Below are 20108 nucleotides of genomic sequence, written 5' to 3' on the forward strand. Positions count from 1 at the left end.
CCCAATCCCATGCATTTTTTATTTGTTTCTTAGGAGTGGAGTGAACGACATGTGATTCGTTTTTTTTTTCTACTATAAGCAAGCAACTTGTTATCAACTTGCTAGTATGATAAAATAATAATAATAATAATAATAATAAGGATTCAAGATTTTGGATTTTAAAATCCCAATCTAAGCTTTTTAAACTGAAAACATCTTTAAAACATAATATAAATCTTGAATAACTGCTCACCAGCTCCAAACACTGTAAAATCACTCTCTAAAAATAAAAATCAATTAAACTATAAAAATTTAAACAAATCTCGATATACTTACTTTCGCCGGCATGTTTAGAGAGAAACAACGAATTTAACATAAAGAATTAAAGATCATTTTTTTTGGATAAATATGATGAACCAATAACTTTATCTTCTTCTTTGTTGTTTTCTAGTAGGTTTTTCTTTTCTTTTTTAAACTCAGAACTATGAAATAAATAAAATGATTTTTTAGATCAAAAGAAAAATTCTAAATAATAAAGGAGCTGAAATGGAGAAAAAAGAAAATTAGATGGACAAAAAAAAACACTTTTTTCATGAATTCAAGATTGGCCATAAAGTTTTCGTGATAGTTTATTCCTCTCACTTTTATTTTTTTTCTTTCCTATACAATTTCAAACTATATCTCATGAAATTGGGTAAATTAAAAGAGCTAAAGAGCAGCTTCACGGTTACTATAAATAGTGACATCCGTGCTAGTTCAATTAATTGCATAGCAGTAATAAATTAAACATGAATAAAAATGGAACACATCATTAAATAAAGCATTCAAGGCAACATGCTGACTCTTAAAAATTTCTACTCCATTCCACTTTCAAATCCTGATGGATCTTCGCAAAAATACTGCTAGTCATCAATGCTTGGAGCACGAGACCAATATTCTTTCACCAGCTGCCCAAATAGTGATCCTTCTTCATTCATCAGCTTCCCTGGCTCGTCATAACTTCCCTGTTAATATAAAACCATTTCATTTGCATACCTTATGTTCGCACTGGTTAAAAAAATAAATAAAAAAATTGTTACATTTAATAAGGAAATGCTACTCTTCGAGAAACAATGTCGTCTCTCACCGATCCCAAGTTCTGGCATGACCTACCCCCAGCCAGTTTTCTGTAATGAGGTTATATATTTCACGGTACTTGTAACATATCAAAAAGGCGAAAAAGGAAATACCACTCACCATCACTAATGGCAAGCACCTTGGTGCAGTCCATCACGGTCGGTATCCTGTGAGCCACGGTTATTACAGTGCAGTCCGCGAATTCTGTACGTATAGTTTTCTGGAGGATGGCATCTGTTGCGTTATCGATTGATGCAGTGGCTTCGTCTAGGACTAATATCTTGCTCCGCTTCAATAATGCACGTCCGAGACAGAATAATTGCCGCTGTCCCATGCTCCAGTTTGATCCATCTTGTGCCACTGCGATATAAGATGTAAACGTTCAGGTTCTTAGACCAAGAAATGTTTACCTATAGACATCCAGATTTGCCTTACCTAAAGCATTTAGGCTCTCTTCTTTCTGCTGAATGGCCTCTCGGAGCTGACATTTTTCAAGAACCTTTTGCACATCATGAGCACACTTTTTTGTTAGGAAAGCAATATGGGAAGCTAGACACTATCAAACTTTGGAGTTCGCACATTGGAAATAGTATTTCTGAATCTCCCATATTTCTATATCAGCATGTTCTGATAGAGGGTCCAGGTTGTATCTCACAGTCCCGCTAAAAAGTGTTGGATCTTGTGGAATGATGCCAAGATGGGATCGATCTAAGATCATGAAGACCAATTGTGGAGATGTTAAGGCCATCTATAATGATTTTCCCCTCTGTTGGTTCCACCATTCGAAACAAACTACTGATAAGTGTTGTCTTTCCACTACCAGTCCGACCAACGAGCCCGATTTTGTGTCCTCCTTCAACGAAGCAGCTTATTCCTTGGAGAACAAATGGAGCATTGGGTTGATATCTCACCTGTTTGATGTTATTTGATATATTGGAAGGTCAGGACCTGTAAATTTGTGAATTTGTGAAATTGTAAAATCTACCTTCAAATTGCGAATCTCCACTTCACCAACACTTGGCCAGTTGTGCAAGGGTCGGTTGGTTTCTATTGCTTCTGGAGCTTCACTTGGAATATGCATGTACTGTTCTAGTCTTTCTACAGAAACATTTGATTCTGCTACAAAGCACTGGTACTGGACAGAGAGGATGAGAAAGACATTTATTGCAAGATCATATGATAATGCCATCCCAACAAACCCTGCAATCAAATAGTAGACAACCAAAATGTCCCATTAGACAATAACCCATCAGTTTTGTTCAAACACCACCATGTTTTTTAGTATTTAATTGTTGATTCTTATCAGACGATAGGTGAGAAAATTTCATGCTTTGGAGAATTATGATCTTTTCATATGTAGTTAACTGTTAGCAGAATAGCTAGAAGAGTTTTATACGCGTTCACAAAAGATTAATAAGAAAATAGTAACTGAGGAATGTCTTCATCTTCTAGGATTTTCTTCTTGCCCTTCTTCATTAATGGATTCAGCCACCAAAATGAGATTGTGCTGAATAAACCAGCTTTGGAAAATGGAGTAACATTGTCATCTGAACTGATGTTACTAGCGTCATTGGCTTCATCACCTAGCAGAGGTGCATGGAGAACTTCACAATTGATGTGCGCATCCCTTTCTGCAACAGGACTCTTTCCCTGGAAAACACAAAAGAATAATAAAATTACTCCAAGAGAAGATGAAACATTCGAAACCATTTTAGCTGACACCATCCTGTACAACAGAACAGCTTCCAAAGAGAGGAAGAGTATCAGAATCCTAGAAACAATTAGAAGGCCAGAAATGAACAGAAAAAATTCAGTAACCCCTCTGGCAGCAATTATTTGAAGCCTTGGAATAACACCACCATCCATCCATGCACAGGCAAAGCAGAATAATGACTAGTATTAAACCAGCCCCAAAATACTACTGAAAATGACTGAGAAAATTAGCATCGAGGCGCTGTTGATGTCTTATTGTGCTATGAAAATTTTCAAAATACCCATTAATTATAAGTGAAGATGGTTAAGAAGATTAGCACTTAACATGTAGCAGGAGAATTACAGAAATTGTGTTTATTCATGAATGCGGATCCCTTTTGGTGGGGGAAAAAACTAGAACACTGCATTTTCTTTGCAACCTTTTTAGAGCGTTCCCTGCCATTGCTGAATGCAGTCCATAGATTGTTCTTCATGCTTTATCTCTTTATTAACAAACCTGTAACATTTTACATGGACTGAAAAAGAAAAGTGAAGTGAAAATCAGATCGTGTAGGATTTTAACCAGCATCAGTGGAAGAACTGGCAATGAAATGAATTTCTTCTGAATAATAACAGTTACCATGTATTTCACAAAAAAAAAAATTTAAAGAAAATGAAAGCAAGAGGCATGGGGGCCAAGAAATAATTTCAAAAAGAGAGAGGATAGTAAGATGTTAAATTTGATCATTTTTTTGGCAGATGCATATAAATTTATCTGACAAAATAGTATCAGTAGAACAGAATTTATCTGACAAGTTAAGGGTTTTTCAGAACCCAAACCTGAGCTTGCTTCAGAGCTTGATTTTCAATCCAATTAATATCAGAAAATTAATGGTCTTCTCTAGCTAACAACATGATCAAGCATGCCTCTGGCACGAGCTTTAGGAGATGAAGCAAAACAGAAACAAGAAATTAAGCCCATTACTAATCCAGCAGAAACTAATTTCATGCAAGAAAAGAAAACAAGAGAGTGCAAGCGAGACAGTACATATGTAAACATGCAGCAAAAGCCAAAAAAAAAACAAAAAAATTTTGAGCTTCTTATAAGTACTATTAACAACACAGCAAGGCTAGCTTGTGCACTCGAATAGAATCGTGATTTTGAAAAATTTTATCTAAAAATTATTTTAACCCACATCATCATCTAAAAATTATTTCCAACAAATATATTTATCTTTTTATAAGTTAGTATTAAAAAAAAAAACTTAAATTAATTTGCAAAAAACATAATATGTCAAATGGAACCTTTATCTAATTAATTAACAGTGACTTTGCAGCAAGAGACCAGTAGTACTAATACATGAAACACAACGTCAGAACCAGGCTTTGGACAGGAATTACTGTATGGGCAGTCTTCTGGATCAAATAATTCTTCTATTGTCGTTGATAATCATGTCAGTTGTTGAAATGTCTTTATCACAAACATTGTTTAAAAGATTCGCTTGTCGTGCCGTGTAATAAATCACAAAACTGATAAATGAATTAAAGGTAGTTAGTTTTGTTCCGTTTTGTATGAAATCACTGGTATATTTCATTATAGTTAAAAAAAAAAAAAAAAAAGCAAATCAGAATAGATTTTATCTCCTGAAATCTTGTTTTACTTTAGAAATTCTATTCAAATCCTGGTTGAAATATTTCGGTTCCGTTGCCATTTCGTTACGGCAAGATAGTGCTTTTTCTGTTTTTTTTTTTTATAGAAATATTGTCTCAATTATATTTTTCAATTCAAAAGTTGGATCAAATTAAATAAGTAAATTTTTACATGAAGTCTTTTTACATATTATTATATCTTAGATTAAATTTTTAGGAAAATTAAAGTTTAAAAAGACCTTCAAGACTGTTAATGATATTTTCATAATTTTTTTAAGAAAGATTATTTTATTGTGTTTTTTTTAGATTGATTTTTTTAATTTTATCATTCAACAATAAATTTATTGGTAATTGAGCTTTATAATTTATTTTGATCTGTTTTATTTAGGGTTATTATAATCTTATGACCCGAGTTACAGATTTAGAAAGTTAACCTAATTTGACCTGTATCAATATAATAATTGTCGTCTCAATATTTTTTTTTAAAAAAAAATTATTATCTTGAATTTTTCTTAGTTAAAAAATATTTTGATTTTAGTTCAACAAATAAAATATATATATTGATTTGTGCCATTTTGATTACAAGCTTATTATTATTATAAAAGTAGTTTTGTTCAATGATTATATAGATACAATATATTGATGAAGCAAATTTAAAGTTTGCAATTTATTACTATAGAAGTTAATAGAAAAAAAATAATTTGACAATTATTATTTCTTATCTAAATTTGAATGTGAAAGGACAAAAACTAATATCTAAAATTGTTATATACCTAAAATAAAAAAAGAAAATATATAAAATCAGCATGGCATGAAAAAATCATCATTTGTCACATACGTGACTCTAAGTTGCAGGAAATTATGGTTGGAAAAATGGTCACCGCTGTAGCTGGCCAAAATATACTTTCGTAGAAAGAATTATGAGGAATAAGAACATAATTGTAATCGTAAAGGATGGGGATTTGAGGAGCAAGTTGGTGAGTGTTGCACATGGTTCTTACATAAAGGAACATTCAAAATTCAAAATTCATATAAAAAACTTAAAACAATGTTTTATTGGCCATCAATTGGTTAAAGTTAGTCCAATGGCTGTTATAGAGATGAAGATGATGAAGAAAGGAAATAAAGTTGTGACAATAAGACTTATTCAATGGTCTAATAAGCTTAAGGAAGATGCGACATGGGAAGATCTTGAGGAACTTTAACAACCAATTTCCTGAATTTTGCACTGGTTCTTGAGGACATGAATCTTATATGAAATGGGCACTCTTACGAGCATGATGATTGAGCTACGAAGGATGCTAAAAGCAGAAAGAGCAGCTACAATGGCAGTTATTGTAGTTAGTAGTATAGGTAGAGCAACATTGAAGCAATTAGAAGAAATTTCACATGGCTAAGTAGTTACTAGTTACCAGTTAGGAAGTTGGTTGCTATTCTGTTAGTAGTTAGTTTGGCGGGAAATTCTTTTATATAAGCAAAGGTTGTAAGAACATGATAAACAAGTAATAAGAAATTGCAGTTTGCAGTTACAATTCTTCTCAATCTCTTTCTTCTTCTTCTTCTTCTTCTTCTTAAAGTTTCAGCAGTGCTGTGTTAAGGAAACCTTATCAACTAACTAGGAAGCTCTCTTGTCTATTGTTGTGTTCAATATTTTTTTTCTTTTACATTGGAGAGGATGAAGATGGGCTGTGGTTTTTTTTTCCTAACATGTATTAGTCACTGGGATTATTAAAAATCTGACAGGGTCAAACAGGTTTAATGAGGTCAAAGGTTTGACCGGTTCAATTAACAACCTTACTCAAGCCAGTCTCTGCATCCTAGATTTCTTGGGTTAATCTGCCAGGTTGTGTCAAGTTTAACAACTATGTCTATTGAATTAGCTGATGCTGCAAATATATGAAGTATACAGGTTTTTAATAACAAATTGCAACTCTTCTATCACACAAATAAGAATGCTTTTAAAAATCTCATACACATTAATTACTGTATTAAACCAAAGCCAATTTCTGCCAAGCAAAACACTTCGAATCTTGATGGATTTTCAAGACTTAGCATCTACTAAATACCAATATGTTGCAGCTTTCCTGCCAATCTTTTTAGTAGGTACCATTGTTCGTTGACCGTGACCAGTATTCCTTCACAAGCTGCCCAAATAATGATCCTTCCTTATTCATTAAGTTCAATGGCACATCATACTCTGCCAATTTCCCTGTTAATGGTACCAGTATTAGCATAAATAAACAACTGAACTGTTCTTGCCGCATGTAATAAGGAAACACTACCGCTCACCATCTCTTATAGCAAGCACTTTAGTGCAGTCCATCACAGTTGGTATTCTGTGAGCCACGGTTATTACAGTGCAGTCTGAAAATTCTGTTCTTATAGTTTTCTGCAGGATTGCATCTGTTGCATTGTCGATTGATGCAGTAGCTTCGTCAAGAACTAATATCCTGCTGCGTTTCAGCAATGCACGTCCAAGACAGAATAGTTGCCTCTGTCCCACGCTCCAGTTCGATCCATCTTGCGCAACTGCAAACCGTTATGGGCATGTTTAGCTTTCTAAAACCAAGAAATGTGCATCTTTTAGACACCCTTTTCTTTCCCTTACCTTTAGCGTTTAGGCCTTCATCTTTCTGCCGAATCGCCTCTTGGAGCTGACATTTCTCAAGAACCTTTTGTACATTCATGGGAACAATTTTTTAGAAGATATAGTGTGACTATGATGTTTTAGACAATGGAATTAGGATTTGGGCACATTTGGAGAAGCATTACCTCCCATATTTGTAGATCGGTATGTTCTGATAAGGGGTCTAGATTGTATCTGACAGACCCTCTAAAGAGTGTTGGATCTTGTGGGATGATGCCAAAATGTGCTCTAAGATCATGAAGACCAATTGTAGAGATGTCAAGGCCATCTATGATGATCTTTCCCTCCGTTGGCTCAACCAGGCGAAACAAAGTGCTGATAAGAGTTGTCTTTCCACTACCAGTACGACCAACGATCCCTATTTTGTGCCCGCCTTCGATGACGCAGCTTATTCCCCGAAGAACAAGTGGCGCATTGTGTTGATATCTGACCTGTTTGATGTTAACATATAAAGTCACTCTAAAAAAGTTTTAAGCTATGAAGTTGCAAATTTACCTTCAGATTGCGTATCTCCACTTTACCAACAGTGGGCCAGTTGCTTTGCGGTCTGCTACTTTCTATTATCTCAGGAGCTTCACTAGGAAGGTGCATGTATTGCTCTAGCCTTTCTACAGAAATAATTGATTCTGCTCTGAAGCATTGGTATTGAACTGAGATGATGAGAAAGACATTTAATGAAAGACCGTATGATAATGCCATTCCAATAAACCCTGCCATCAGATCGGAAATAACAATGTTCATTAGACAATTAAGCTTTAGATGAATACAATATCCAAATCATTTTTGTCCGAATACTTTTTCGCACAAAATGTGGATAGTGAAGTATATAATCTGCAGACGCAATTGAAAGTAAATCTCAGAGTTACCTGAGGAAGAAGCTCCTAGAGGAAACAAAGTCATGGCAAGTGCTGAGGCCGAGAGAACAAGTGCACACGGAATTTCCAGACATTGGATTAACCACTCGTTTGCTGAAAAGCTGTGGAAATAAGGACTTGCATTTGCATCAATGAGATCCAGACTATGTGAAAAGAATCGATCTTCCTCTCCAAAAGCTCTGATAGTCATGGCTCCAGCAATGGATTCAGCAAGGTGGTTCACGACCGAAGACTTGGTTGTGCCACTTATTCGTATCAACTCTTTTGCAGTACTGAAGTAGTATCTCTGTATGTTAAGCAAATAAAAACCACGAAATTCTATATCAGGAAGGCCAGGTAAGTCTAAGAAATTAAGAACCAAAGACACTTTCATATCAAAAGAGCAGACAGCAAGGTTGGGGATAGTGGAAGCAATACCTGCACAGCTATACATAGATAAACCATAGGTATGATGAGAAAAAGGACTGGCCAGGTAAGAATAGCTAATATCCCAAGACTCGTGTAAGCATTCAAAGTCGAACCAAGTGACACAGCTAATTTAAATGCCACATCAAGGTCAACAGTATTCAAATCAGAAGATACCTGTCAAAGTGAAGACACAAGAAAGTCTCATAAACCATGCTCCGAAAAAGCATTCAACATCTTAATTTCGAAATTCTTACCCGACTCAGTATCCTTCCCAGAGGAGTAGAGTCATAGAAGGACATTGGTGCTCGGAAAAGAGAGTTGACCAGTGTAGACGAAATTGACTCTGCTGCATCACAACCTAATCTAACTAGACAGAAACTCCTGAAGAGCAAAAGGACTGCCAAGATAAACCCTATGACTGAGTAGATAGTGAACAATTCTACTTTGCTTACATAAGGATTCTGGATGTCAGCAGCCAAGAAATAGTTTTGTATCAGTTGTCCAACTACAAATAAGAAATGCAGACAAACTGTCAAGAAGCAGAACAAAAACCCCTTTCTGTGACTCAAATACTGAATGTAAGGTTTGAGGCCTGTGTCTCCTGTTTCTCTTTCTTCTCTCTTAATAAGTTGATCTCCTGAAGCTTCTGTTTGTTGTTCCCTGATACAAGTCTTTTGAATCTCTTCTTTGGAAACTCCAGTTGTAGTTTTTACAGAAGCATATTCCCTATTCCTTTCAGAACCAACCGTATCATTATGTGCATCGACAAGTTCTCGAAATTCTTGACAAGAAGCCATCAACTCATCATATGTAGCAGCTTGAAGGATCTCACCTGCAGACATTAACTGGTCAAAGTACACAATTTATTATACGAATCGATGGCTTAAACCCATAGTTTATCTTCAAATAGACAGATTACTGAAAGAAAAAAAGTACAAGTAGCTAACCAAGATAGAATTAAATGCTGGAAGGAATTCGACTTGGTGAGTCACAAGTAATACTGTCTTCTCCGATAGAGCTTCCATAACATAGTCCTGCCAACAACCCTCGTAAGTTAGTTTCCACGGAGAAATTTATCATAAGTAGAACAGATAGAAGACAGAAAGAAAAGGGATGATCACATTGAACAGGCTGGTTGCAGTATGAGCATCGACAGCGCTAAAGGGATCATCCAAGAGGTAGATATCTGCATTCCGATAAAGCGCCCGTGCAAGTTGAACCCGCTGCTTCTGTCCACCACTCAGATTAACACCTCTTTCTCCTATTTCAGTGAGGTCTCCAAATGGAAGCAGGTCAATGTCTTTCAGCAGGGAACACCTCTTAAGCACCTCTTGATATCTGACTTGATCCTTTGTAGATCCAAACAGAATATTTTCCCTTATAGTCCCAGTTTGAATCCATGCAGTCTGTGAAACATAGGCTACTTCTCCATGAACATGAACCTTGAAATTGTGGATCAAAATAATTAGAGAGAAACCTCTATGATAGAAGTTTGAAATACAGCACTAAAATCTCGAGAATGTTGGTTTAGATAATTTCGAAATGGCTAATTACTGACTAACAAGTAATTGACAATTGCATGAGAAAATGCATGATGTTCTTATTACTGGATCTCCTAAATGGATATCTAGAGTAAATAAAATGAGAAATACTTGAATCGGAACCTCATATGATTGTATCACTAATATTAACAGAATACAAACATAGAATTGTATCAAGTGGACTATGCATTAATCTGTGGACTTACTATGCCATTGACTCGTGGAACTTCTCCAAGAACTGCAGCTAAAAGTGTTGATTTTCCAGATCCAAGTTCTCCACAAATAGCTACCTTGTCTCCTGGTTTAACTTCTAGGTTAATGCTTCTTAATGTGGCCTTGGAGGAAGGGTCAGTATCCCATGAAATTTCAGCACACCTGATGAAAACAGACAAATTGAGCTCTAGGTCATTGCCTTTTTGCCTTGTATGTTTGTTTTGCAACTCTGGTGCCTCCAGAAACTTTGTAATTCGATCTAATGAAACCTCTGCTTCGATGAACATTGTCGCAACATCAGGAATGAGCCTCACTGGCTCCTGAACAATGCGCAAACTTGCTAAAAATGTGAAGACATTGCTAGCATAAAGTGGAATTCCTAGGATGTAGCATGACCAGAAAGTAACCACTGACACTACAATAGGAGACGACCAAAACAAAATCATTTGACACCCTCTTTGAAATAGAACTATTGAGAGTGATCTTAGTTCCTCCTTTCTTGATGCTTCTATGACTTTCCTGAAATGTGTTTCCCAAGCATACAACTTCAAGACCTTCATATTTGCTAGTGCCTCTGAGATGGCCTTCAGTCTTGTATCTTGCTGTTCCATGAGCTTTGTCTGATACTTATGCTGTAACTTGGCCAATGGGGAACTCGCGAGTACGGTCAATATGATAGCGGCTAAAGCTGATGCAGTTGCCAGCCCCACAGAATAGTAGACAACAAATAATGCAAGACACAGTTGAAGGCTTGTTGTCCATATTTGATGAAACCAATATGGGAACTCGCCTAATTTATAAGCATCTATTGTTACATAGTTCACTATTTCACCAGGAGAGTGATTCATTTTAGCATCATTTGAAAGCCGTAGTTGCTTCTGATAAATAGCTGCAGACAGCATAGATCTTACTTGGACCCCAATTAATCTTGTTCGAAAGTTCCATTGCCTTTCCGACAAAGATTCTAAACATTTTGCTAAAAACAATGCCATTGTTAGCGCATAACCTTCATATGCAAAAGCAGCTTTGCGTTCAGCGACCTCAATGAAGGCTTTAAGAAGCAAAGGGCCAGTGGAAACTGTGATTACCTTGATCAATGCAAAAACCCCAGAAATTAAAATTTGTTTCTGGTGGCATGAAAAGATCATTGACCACATTGAAGGTGGATTAGATGATCCCTTTTCATTCAATTTGCTCATCTGCTCCATATACATTAAGTACCAGGTCTGTGCTTGATCTGCCTGCCTTAACTGTGGAATGTCTTCATCTTCAAGAATTTTCGTTTTACCCTTCTTCATTAATGAATTCAGCCACCAAAATGACATTGTGCTAAAAAATCCTGCTTTGGCAAAAGGAGTAACATTTTCATTTGAACTGATTTCACCAGTGTCATTTCCTTCTTCACCTTGTAAAGGTTCATAGAGAATTTTTGAAGTATCAACATGTGGATCATTTTCCATGATATAGCTCTTTCCCTGAAAAACGCAAAACAGCAATAAAATTGCTCAAGGAAAAGATAAAATATCGATCCAAAACCATTTTAACTGATTCAACCTTGTGCACTACAACAGCTTTCCAAAGAGAGGAACAACATATATAGAAGTCTAGAAACTAAAAAGGCCACAACTGAACAGAACTTCATCACTGCAAAGTGCTGGTCGTGGATTGCCATTATAACTGAAAATTTCAGGGTTTTTTTTTTCTTCTTTCTGGCTAGTCGTGGATTGCCAGAGTTGATACCTTAACAAGTTAATGTTCTTATTGCACCTTGCATTTTCTCGTGGCCTATTTTTTAAGCCATTCAATCACAAGCATTTGCCATGCGCATCCTGAATCAGACTGAAAACTTAGCAAGCATAATACACGAGCCAAGTAAAAATGTATTGTATATAGATCATTTGTGGAACGAGGTCAATATATTAAAAAACTACTGTATACATTTAATATTAGATTTGAATCTTTTGACCCACCAAAAAACTCTTTGACCTATTCATGGTCCAAACCTGTTACACTTTTCAAACAGCAACTCATAAGAAACTTTAATTCAATAATTAGGCAATTGCAGCATGAATGAGATATAAGTTATGTTGGAAGAGGAAAACAAGCATTTGATTGAGTTCAGAAACTAGTTTCTGTGAAACACACATGAGCTTGACAGGATTTCCTAATCATTATATGAGAGTAAAAGTCAAATTTAAAATAAGAAAAAGTGAATGCCACTGTGAAATAACTGTGCTAGCTAGACTCCATGTAACAGAAACTAGCAGTACTGTTGTATCCATTACAAAAGAGAACAAGAAAGAGAGAATGAAAGATAAGAAAAACACAAACGAAAAGCATGCAGAAAAAGCCACCGTATATACATGACTTGCATGTTCTGATCAGATTGTTGAACAAGTACTCTATCAAGAAAGCTAGTGCTTGTGTATGCATATGCTTCAAGCAATAGTAACACACTTTCTATGAATTTCTAGTTGTAATTACCTAAGTAGATCTTGCTTCTTGTTTTCCTTATTTCTTACTAGCTTATAGCTTCCTGCACTTGAACTTGAAGAGGATCTCCAGTACATGATATATAGAATAAAAGTCACAGTACATCCTTCATCATTCAAGTGGACCAATATGGTGACCAACTTTGGCAAACAAAATTAATTAAATGTCTTTCATCTCAACCAAAAAGCTACTTAATCGGCTTAAGTTATTAAGTCCGTAAGATTAATTTTACATTATTTTTTAATAGATATTTTCAAATGAAAGTTTTTTAAACTTGAAATTTACATAAATTTATTATTATCTTATGATTAATTTTATTAAATAAAAGCCCATCACAATCTTAGGTTTAATTTTATCAAATAAAATTATGGTGGTGAGATTTAAACTTATGACCACTAGGTCAATAAGATTTTGATACCATGTTAAAAAATTATCTCAACCAAAAAAATTAAGCAGTTGGATATGAACTAGTATCCATATAAATCGAATTAGTTCTTAATATTATGTTATTTAGTTATCAAGTATATGATGGTTCATCGGATCTAGCAGTTAGATACATTCCATTGCTAGATGATAATATCTGAAAAATTATTTCTGATGAATAAGTAATGTTGGGCTTACCCATAAAGAATTTACAAAAACAAGCAAGAAGTGTTGTCAAAGAAATTACCTGAAACATTTACACAATACTAGAAAATTGTTAAACGCCAACAGAATATTATGTCGGCATTTATACATGATGGTTGTCGACATCATAATTCCTGATGAATCCATGCTGTCAATTAGCTCATCGTCGAGGATTTTATGTTCGGCAGGAATTTCATTAACGAATTAAAAGGCCGATGGAATGTTTATGCCAAGAAAGAAAACTTTATTGATCAATGTTCGTTGAAAAATCCATTGGTATAAAAATTATTGTGGACATTTCCATTGTGGATCCATTAGTCAAGTTGTGACTATTGCAAATATCATCACCAACAGAATTTTCTATATAATTTTTTATTGTTTATTCCATCAGCAAGTCCAAAAACATCAAAAAATTATGTAATTCTCTAACCAAATTAGTTTGGCTACAACCGATGGAATCATCAATAAAATATTTATTTTTGTCGGTAATTTCATTGATATTTCATTACTTATTTATTTTTATTTTTATTTGCATGTTTATTTGTTATAACCTCAATTGTATTTTTTTAAAACCTAAAATCACAACAACAATAAACAATAAATTAAATAATAAAATTTTAGCAACAAAATTAACCACAACTGAGGATTATGAGGAGAATAGGTTGAAGTGTCTTCAATGTATTTAACAACCATACCGACATTATATGTTTCCTATGAAAAAATCCAAAATCTATATCTATCCAAAAAAACTAATAAGCCTATAATTATTCAAAAACAACTTACATCAAACGGTTCAATTATATTGTCAATAATTGTCGCATCTTCTTTTCTTTGTCCTTTTTTTTTATATGTGTTTCCACATGTAACTCCATCAGAATTGATTTGTGCCCAAACTATGAAGTTCGTAAAATAATCATTTTTAAAAAAAGTCTCACAATAAACACTAATTTGAAGAAAAATAATTATAAACATATAATAAAGCCTTACTAGGCACTTTTGAAAGTTCATAAAAGGAAGCGGTCCCTTATTATACATGCTTATAGAACTATAGGTTTCTTTATTTCTTATTTATGATTCGAATCATGATCGTTTCTTGAAATTATTTGACACTATAAATTCTTGAAATTATTCCCAATTATTCTATGTAATGTGGCTCTGTCTATAATGTTTTTATAATGCAACACCATCAAACTCGGCTCTTCTCTTTGTTTATTTATAGGCATTATACCACAAATCACATAATTTGATTCAGGAAATTATTAAACAGAAATAAGGTAACAAAAAAAATGTTTAGTTGAGAGCTCCAATTATTGGAGTTGGATTGGTCCCATAAGAAGAAGGATTGCCATACTGTATGAGTTAATTGTGAGCACAGCAACAAAATACTGGCATAAGCCTGCACAGATCTCAGAGGCACCAGAGGTGGTTGATGTGGTGGCCATCGTCTGGGATTGAATACCGCAAGCACTAGCCACTAGGGATGGAAGGGATTATGGCGGAGCACCGGTGGTGGCAGGGATTATTGTACGGAATATGTGGGCTACCTCCCCTTATAGACGACAGGACAGATCATGCAATGAACCGAGCAAATGGTCTTCGTCTCTTCTACCATGCCCTTTCATCATCATTTACCTGGAAACGGGTGGGAAACGACAACTGTCCTTTTTTATCCGACGCCACAGTGAGAGTCGACGTGCACTCCCCGCGGCCATGAGAAGAAAGTGAGATTTTTAATAATGAGGCTCGCAGGAGTCACGCGGTCCGCATCGGAGCATCATGAGGATTTTCTTGCTGGAGTAGGGTCATTTTATGATGCATATACAGTCCTTGTTATGCTTTGTAACGGTGTGTTTCACATTGAATGTTATCTTTTATTATTAAAATTTAAATTTTGTTTTTGTTTTAAATTTATTTTTTTAATATTTTAAAATTATTTTGATACGTTGATATCAAAAATAAATTTTAAAAAAATAAAAATAAAATTATTTTAATGTATTTCCAAATAAAAAACTACTTTAAAAAACAAACTTCCAAACACCCCACAAATCAAAAACTTAATTTGCTGTCCCATGTTAAGCTTAAAATAAAATATTTAAATTTTTTTTTATGTTTTCAAACTGTTTTGATACGCCATGTAAAAATTAATTTTTAAAAAATAAAATATATATTATTTTTAAATATTTTTAAATAAAAATATTTTAAAAAATAATCATTATTATATTTTCCATCACCTCCCAGTCTACGGCTTTAAAATGAAATGATTTTCTAGAACAGTGCCAGCCTCCTCATTTTTATTTTTTTCAGCCAGCTGACACTCTCTCATGTGAATTCTACTACTAAAAAATATTAAAATTAGGAGTATATTTATGTCTCATATTTTGGAAACGACATGTTTATCTTTTGAAAAAAAAAATAGTTTGAAAAGGCAAAAAGGTCCCATTAGAAATATTTAAAGATCACTTGCATAAGTTGACATGTCAACTTCTTAAATTTTAAAATACGTACATTTAAAAAAAATATTTTTAAAAGTTATAGATAACAGGTATAAAAATTAAGTTTTCAACAAAATATAACTAATTAGAATAGTGAATTTAAATATTAGTTTTATTACCGATAGTAAAAACATCAATTTCTTTTTCTTTTTCTTTTTTTTAGTTTTCTTTAACAATACTTGCTTCATCAAATACATACACGTGTGTGTATCTAATAAAAGAAACTAAAAGGAAAGGAGGTTGAGACTTCCTATTATTATAGCATTTGAGTCATTTCACCATTGGTTTCAATAGTAAAATTATAATTTACCTCTCAATTAAATTATATTTGGCCCAGGGATAATAGGGTTTTTTTCCTTTTTATAAATAGTAAAAATATGAAAATACCCTTAAAGACAAAGACTATATATATCTAGCATCTGGGGCGATTTCAATTTACTTTTGAATGCATAATAAAATTACTTAAATAACTTTAAAGTAAAAAAAAAAAATCATCCACTGCATACAAGAAACTCTTAGCCAGGATGTGGTGTTATTTCGCAACAAATACTGGAATGTGATAAACTTGATTGTTTTTTTATTTTAAAAAGTGTTTTTTAAAAAAAATTAAATTTTTTTATTTTTTTATTTTAAATTAATATTTTTTGATATTTTCATATTATTTTGATATGTTGATATCAAAAATAATTTTTAAAAAATAAAAAAAATTTAATTTAATATATTTTCAAGCGAAAAACACTTTAAACCACACTTTTAAACAGTAAACACCCCCAAAATCATGAAAAAAAAAAGAAACAAAATTGCTACTACGTGGGTATCACACAATACTAGCAACCTGTTTTTAGTAATTTTTAAAATTAGAAAAAGATGGAATCGCTCCAACCTGACTTAATAATCATAATAGAAAAAAAATGAAGAGAGAGAAAAAACGCCCCTTAAATTGGTGGATATCGCCACCCAATCATACACATCTGTTTATGCTTTGATGATGCTCCATGCTCCATGCTCCACCTCATCACTTAATTGTTTGTATCATAGCTCCACTTGAACCAGTATGGCCACCGAACACCCTCTGATTCCATCCTTTCCATGTATGGATGCCACGCAACAATTCCTACGAGACAGTTTTCCATATATAATTTATATTATTCTCTATCAAAATAACACCCTTCGGTTTTGCTGCTGAACGAATTATTAACATCAATATGAGGCAGCGGCACGACAGCACTAACATTTTTATCATCAACAAGAGTTATTCAAAGCTTTAGGTTCAATAATTATGCAGAGTATTGTACAAAAACCGCAATCAAATCGTTCAAAAATATGCGGTCATATTAGTCATGTGTTCTTTAGAGAATCCTTGTTTCTTTGTTGCTCTGGCTCAATAATTAGTCAATGTGTTCTTTAAAGAATCCATGTTTCTTTGTTGCTTTGGCTCAATAATTAGTCAATGCCACTATTACAAATCAGAAAGAGAATCGTATAAACATTATTACGCATTAAGTCAGGAATATGGCTCAAATTTTTTGGTTTACCTGATGGTTGTTTAAAGTCCTCAACGCATCTGTGACAGTTCCTTGCACAACAGTAACATCATCTTCGGCCACAGGAGGCCCCTTCAGCCCTTCAATCACAACCGGCATCGCTAGTCTTGCCTTCTCAGTCAACTTCCCCAACGTATCCCTAATGCCCATTATTCTGCCCCACCCTGAGCCAACAACCACATTCTGCCCACAAACTAATGTCCCTACCTTCACTACAGGCTACAGCAGGAGCCAAAGGGCCCCGTCCCTTGTCAAGTCTCGCCTCTTCTACATAATCTTGGGCATGACCATCAACACGTGCTTTTAAATCCATCATCTTTGCCTGAAGAAGTATAGCCTCCTACAGCTTATCAAACCCGTTTTTTGTAAATAGCCAAAACTACCTTAATATCTCCCACCCATTTCCTCCAGCAACAAGCCTTCTGATCTGCAAGCTGGAGTTTGACTCTCACTAGGTTTCCACTCGATTTATCACGTCATAAATTGCAACTACAATTGGTACATTCGCTGATTTTGCATGAGACATGGGTTCAAGTGTTTGAGGTTGTTATCAAAAGTTATAGTGAATACAAGATAGAATATAGTGAAAATTCAAATTAGATTTGTTTAGTTTAATTACAAGATGCGAACATGTAAACATGTGATCATCCAAAAATCATAAACATATGTTAAAACAAAGCAAGCATACTTAAATGAAATTACATAATTAAAATTAAACTAAATAGTATTTATGAATACTTATTTGGTAAAACATTTAAAATATAAAATAGATGTTGTCAAACATCATTTTAATAGAAGAATTGTATTTGCTCGTGATAATTTAAAATAGTTTTTTATTAGTTAAAAAATTATTTTATAACGAATTTAAATTTGAGTTCAAAATAAACTGGCATGTAGCCATGTCTGAAACTAAGTAAGTGACTTAAATTTAAATTCATTTTATTTATATTTATTTATCATCATTTAAGTTTTCATCGTATATATAAACTACAAAAAAATTATGTAATTTTTCAATATAAAATAAAAAGTTTTAAGTTTAATTAAAACATGATAATCAAATGTTTATTTATATCTATTTTTCTTTTTTAAGTCGACTCCACTTCTAATTTGTTTATTAATCATGTCTTAAAAACAAAATTTTAACAATGGTATCACCCCATCAGCAGCAGCAGCAGCAACGAGCACAACTATGCGTAACTGCTGCTGCACCTCTTGGTAGCAATGCGCTAAAATCAGCATTACCACGAGTGTCAAGGAATGTGATTGATGCCCCTAAAGGCATGCTCACAACAAAAGCACCCAGATGCTGAGTTATGCCTCCAGCTTCCTTTGCTGCCCCTGATGTTCAACGTAGTGCATCCATAAGAGAAGTTTTGCCATGGTCAAAATGACCCATGATTGTTACAAACGCAGGCCGTGGAAGAATTTCTAAACCTTCATTGCCTCCTGATATTGACCCAACTTCCTAAAAAATTGAAACGACAAACAGTCAATGACTGAATCTCGATTTTTCAAAGCAGCCATCTCAAAAATCAATCAAACATGATCAACTCGAAAATGGAGGGGGGGAAGGAAGCAGGGAGCTGAAAGAGCAGATCAAATGCTATTGCCGATATGGTCATCCAAGCTCCGTTGTCAGTTGAATTGAGACTCCCATTTTCTCAGCTTCTTGACATTACGTAATTGAATGTGAAAGACTCCTTACAACTCTTGATGTTAATTAAGCATGAAAAGCTCCATATAATTATGGAGACTTGGGAAGGGAAATTCCATTCCAACCAGCTCCACTACATCGACACAGGGTGGGTCAAATTCTGAGACAACATTTTCACCAACGTTAACAAGAATTTCCTGCGGAGTTGTAACGGGCTCACCAGTACACTTGGCAAGCTCAACAGTGTTCTTGCCTTCAAATATGTCAATCGTTTTATCTTGCAAGGACTTGGTAGTTCTGTTCAGTTTAGGAGGCTCACATGGAGCTTCAACTGGTCGTTGGATCTTCTTTTTGTCCCATTCAGCCAACTTCCATTTCTTTTGCATCTTCAAACCAACTGATTCACTGTCATTTCTTCTTCTACACTGTCATTTCTTCTTCTACCCCACTGATGATATCAAATTACAAAAATAAAAGAAGAAGGAAAAAAGACCAGTTCAGTTAGGCCAGCCCAACCAGCCTGCTCTCCAGCACTGTGGCTTGCTCTCCAGCCTACACAATTACTCTCCAGTCAAAGGGACTGCTCTCCATTACAAGGGATCACACTCCTTTCCAGTCTAAACGCTCGCCTTAGACTGGGCCTCATCCCAGCTATATCGGGACCAGTCCTCCCATGCAAATTCCCAGTAAGCCTAACAACTAGCACACACACTGAGTTTCAACCTCCAATTAATATGACACCGCACTCTCCTATATTTGTATGATAAAAAAAGTTAGAAAAAAATTATAATGATAAAAAAAAAAAAACAGTGTATAATATATATACACGGAGTACTTTTTTGAAAGAGTTCATAAATCATGGTTAACAATCTACTGGGATTTCTATATAAAACTGCAAAACTTGGTTAATCCAAGATGGTTGCCTCTGTGAGACAAAAATCAACACACGAGGGTAAGGATGATAATGAATTTACTTGCCATAATAAATAAGTTTATTTTATATTATTTTTATCATGCCTAATTAATTCTTCAAATATAAAGAATATGATAATTATATAAAAAGACAAGGAGAAGCTCTTTAGAACCAGCTCCTTCAAGATTAGAAGCCCATTTCCTCCCCAGAGTAGAGTCATGAACAATATTGATCAAGGTTATTGCTTCTAAGGAACTTGTTAAC

At 34.3% G+C, this 20108-nt stretch overlaps 2 protein-coding genes and 1 pseudogene across 2 annotated transcripts; all 3 read right to left on the bottom strand.

Moving 5' to 3' along the window:
• Positions 1 to 881: 881 nt before the first annotated feature.
• On the bottom strand, positions 882 to 2961 carry LOC18097050 (ABC transporter C family member 10). Its single transcript, XM_052451668.1, is given in 8 exon segments — positions 882 to 983; positions 1175 to 1455; positions 1531 to 1597; positions 1700 to 1801; positions 1803 to 2006; positions 2081 to 2295; positions 2613 to 2745; positions 2776 to 2961. Coding segments are annotated over 8 exon segments (1290 nt in total).
• A 3320-nt stretch (positions 2962 to 6281) lies between these two features.
• On the bottom strand, positions 6282 to 12734 carry LOC7458222 (ABC transporter C family member 10). Its single transcript, XM_024597273.2, has 12 exons — positions 12606 to 12734; positions 10115 to 11596; positions 9489 to 9809; positions 9315 to 9401; positions 8622 to 9212; positions 8377 to 8541; positions 7951 to 8245; positions 7580 to 7794; positions 7210 to 7515; positions 7046 to 7109; positions 6727 to 6966; positions 6282 to 6646 (listed from the first exon to the last, which is right to left on the bottom strand). Exons 2-12 carry the CDS (start codon positions 11579 to 11581, stop codon positions 6534 to 6536), a joined length of 3864 nt encoding a protein of 1287 aa, XP_024453041.1. The 5' UTR covers positions 11582 to 11596; positions 12606 to 12734; the 3' UTR covers positions 6282 to 6533.
• Positions 12735 to 17180: 4446 nt separating this feature from the next.
• On the bottom strand, positions 17181 to 19522 carry LOC7458224 (uncharacterized; annotated as a pseudogene).
• Positions 19523 to 20108: the final 586 nt, after the last annotated feature.

This window comes from Populus trichocarpa, chromosome 3, assembly GCF_000002775.5.
Source record: "Populus trichocarpa isolate Nisqually-1 chromosome 3, P.trichocarpa_v4.1, whole genome shotgun sequence".
NCBI classification, from domain to species: Eukaryota; Viridiplantae; Streptophyta; class Magnoliopsida; order Malpighiales; family Salicaceae; genus Populus; species Populus trichocarpa.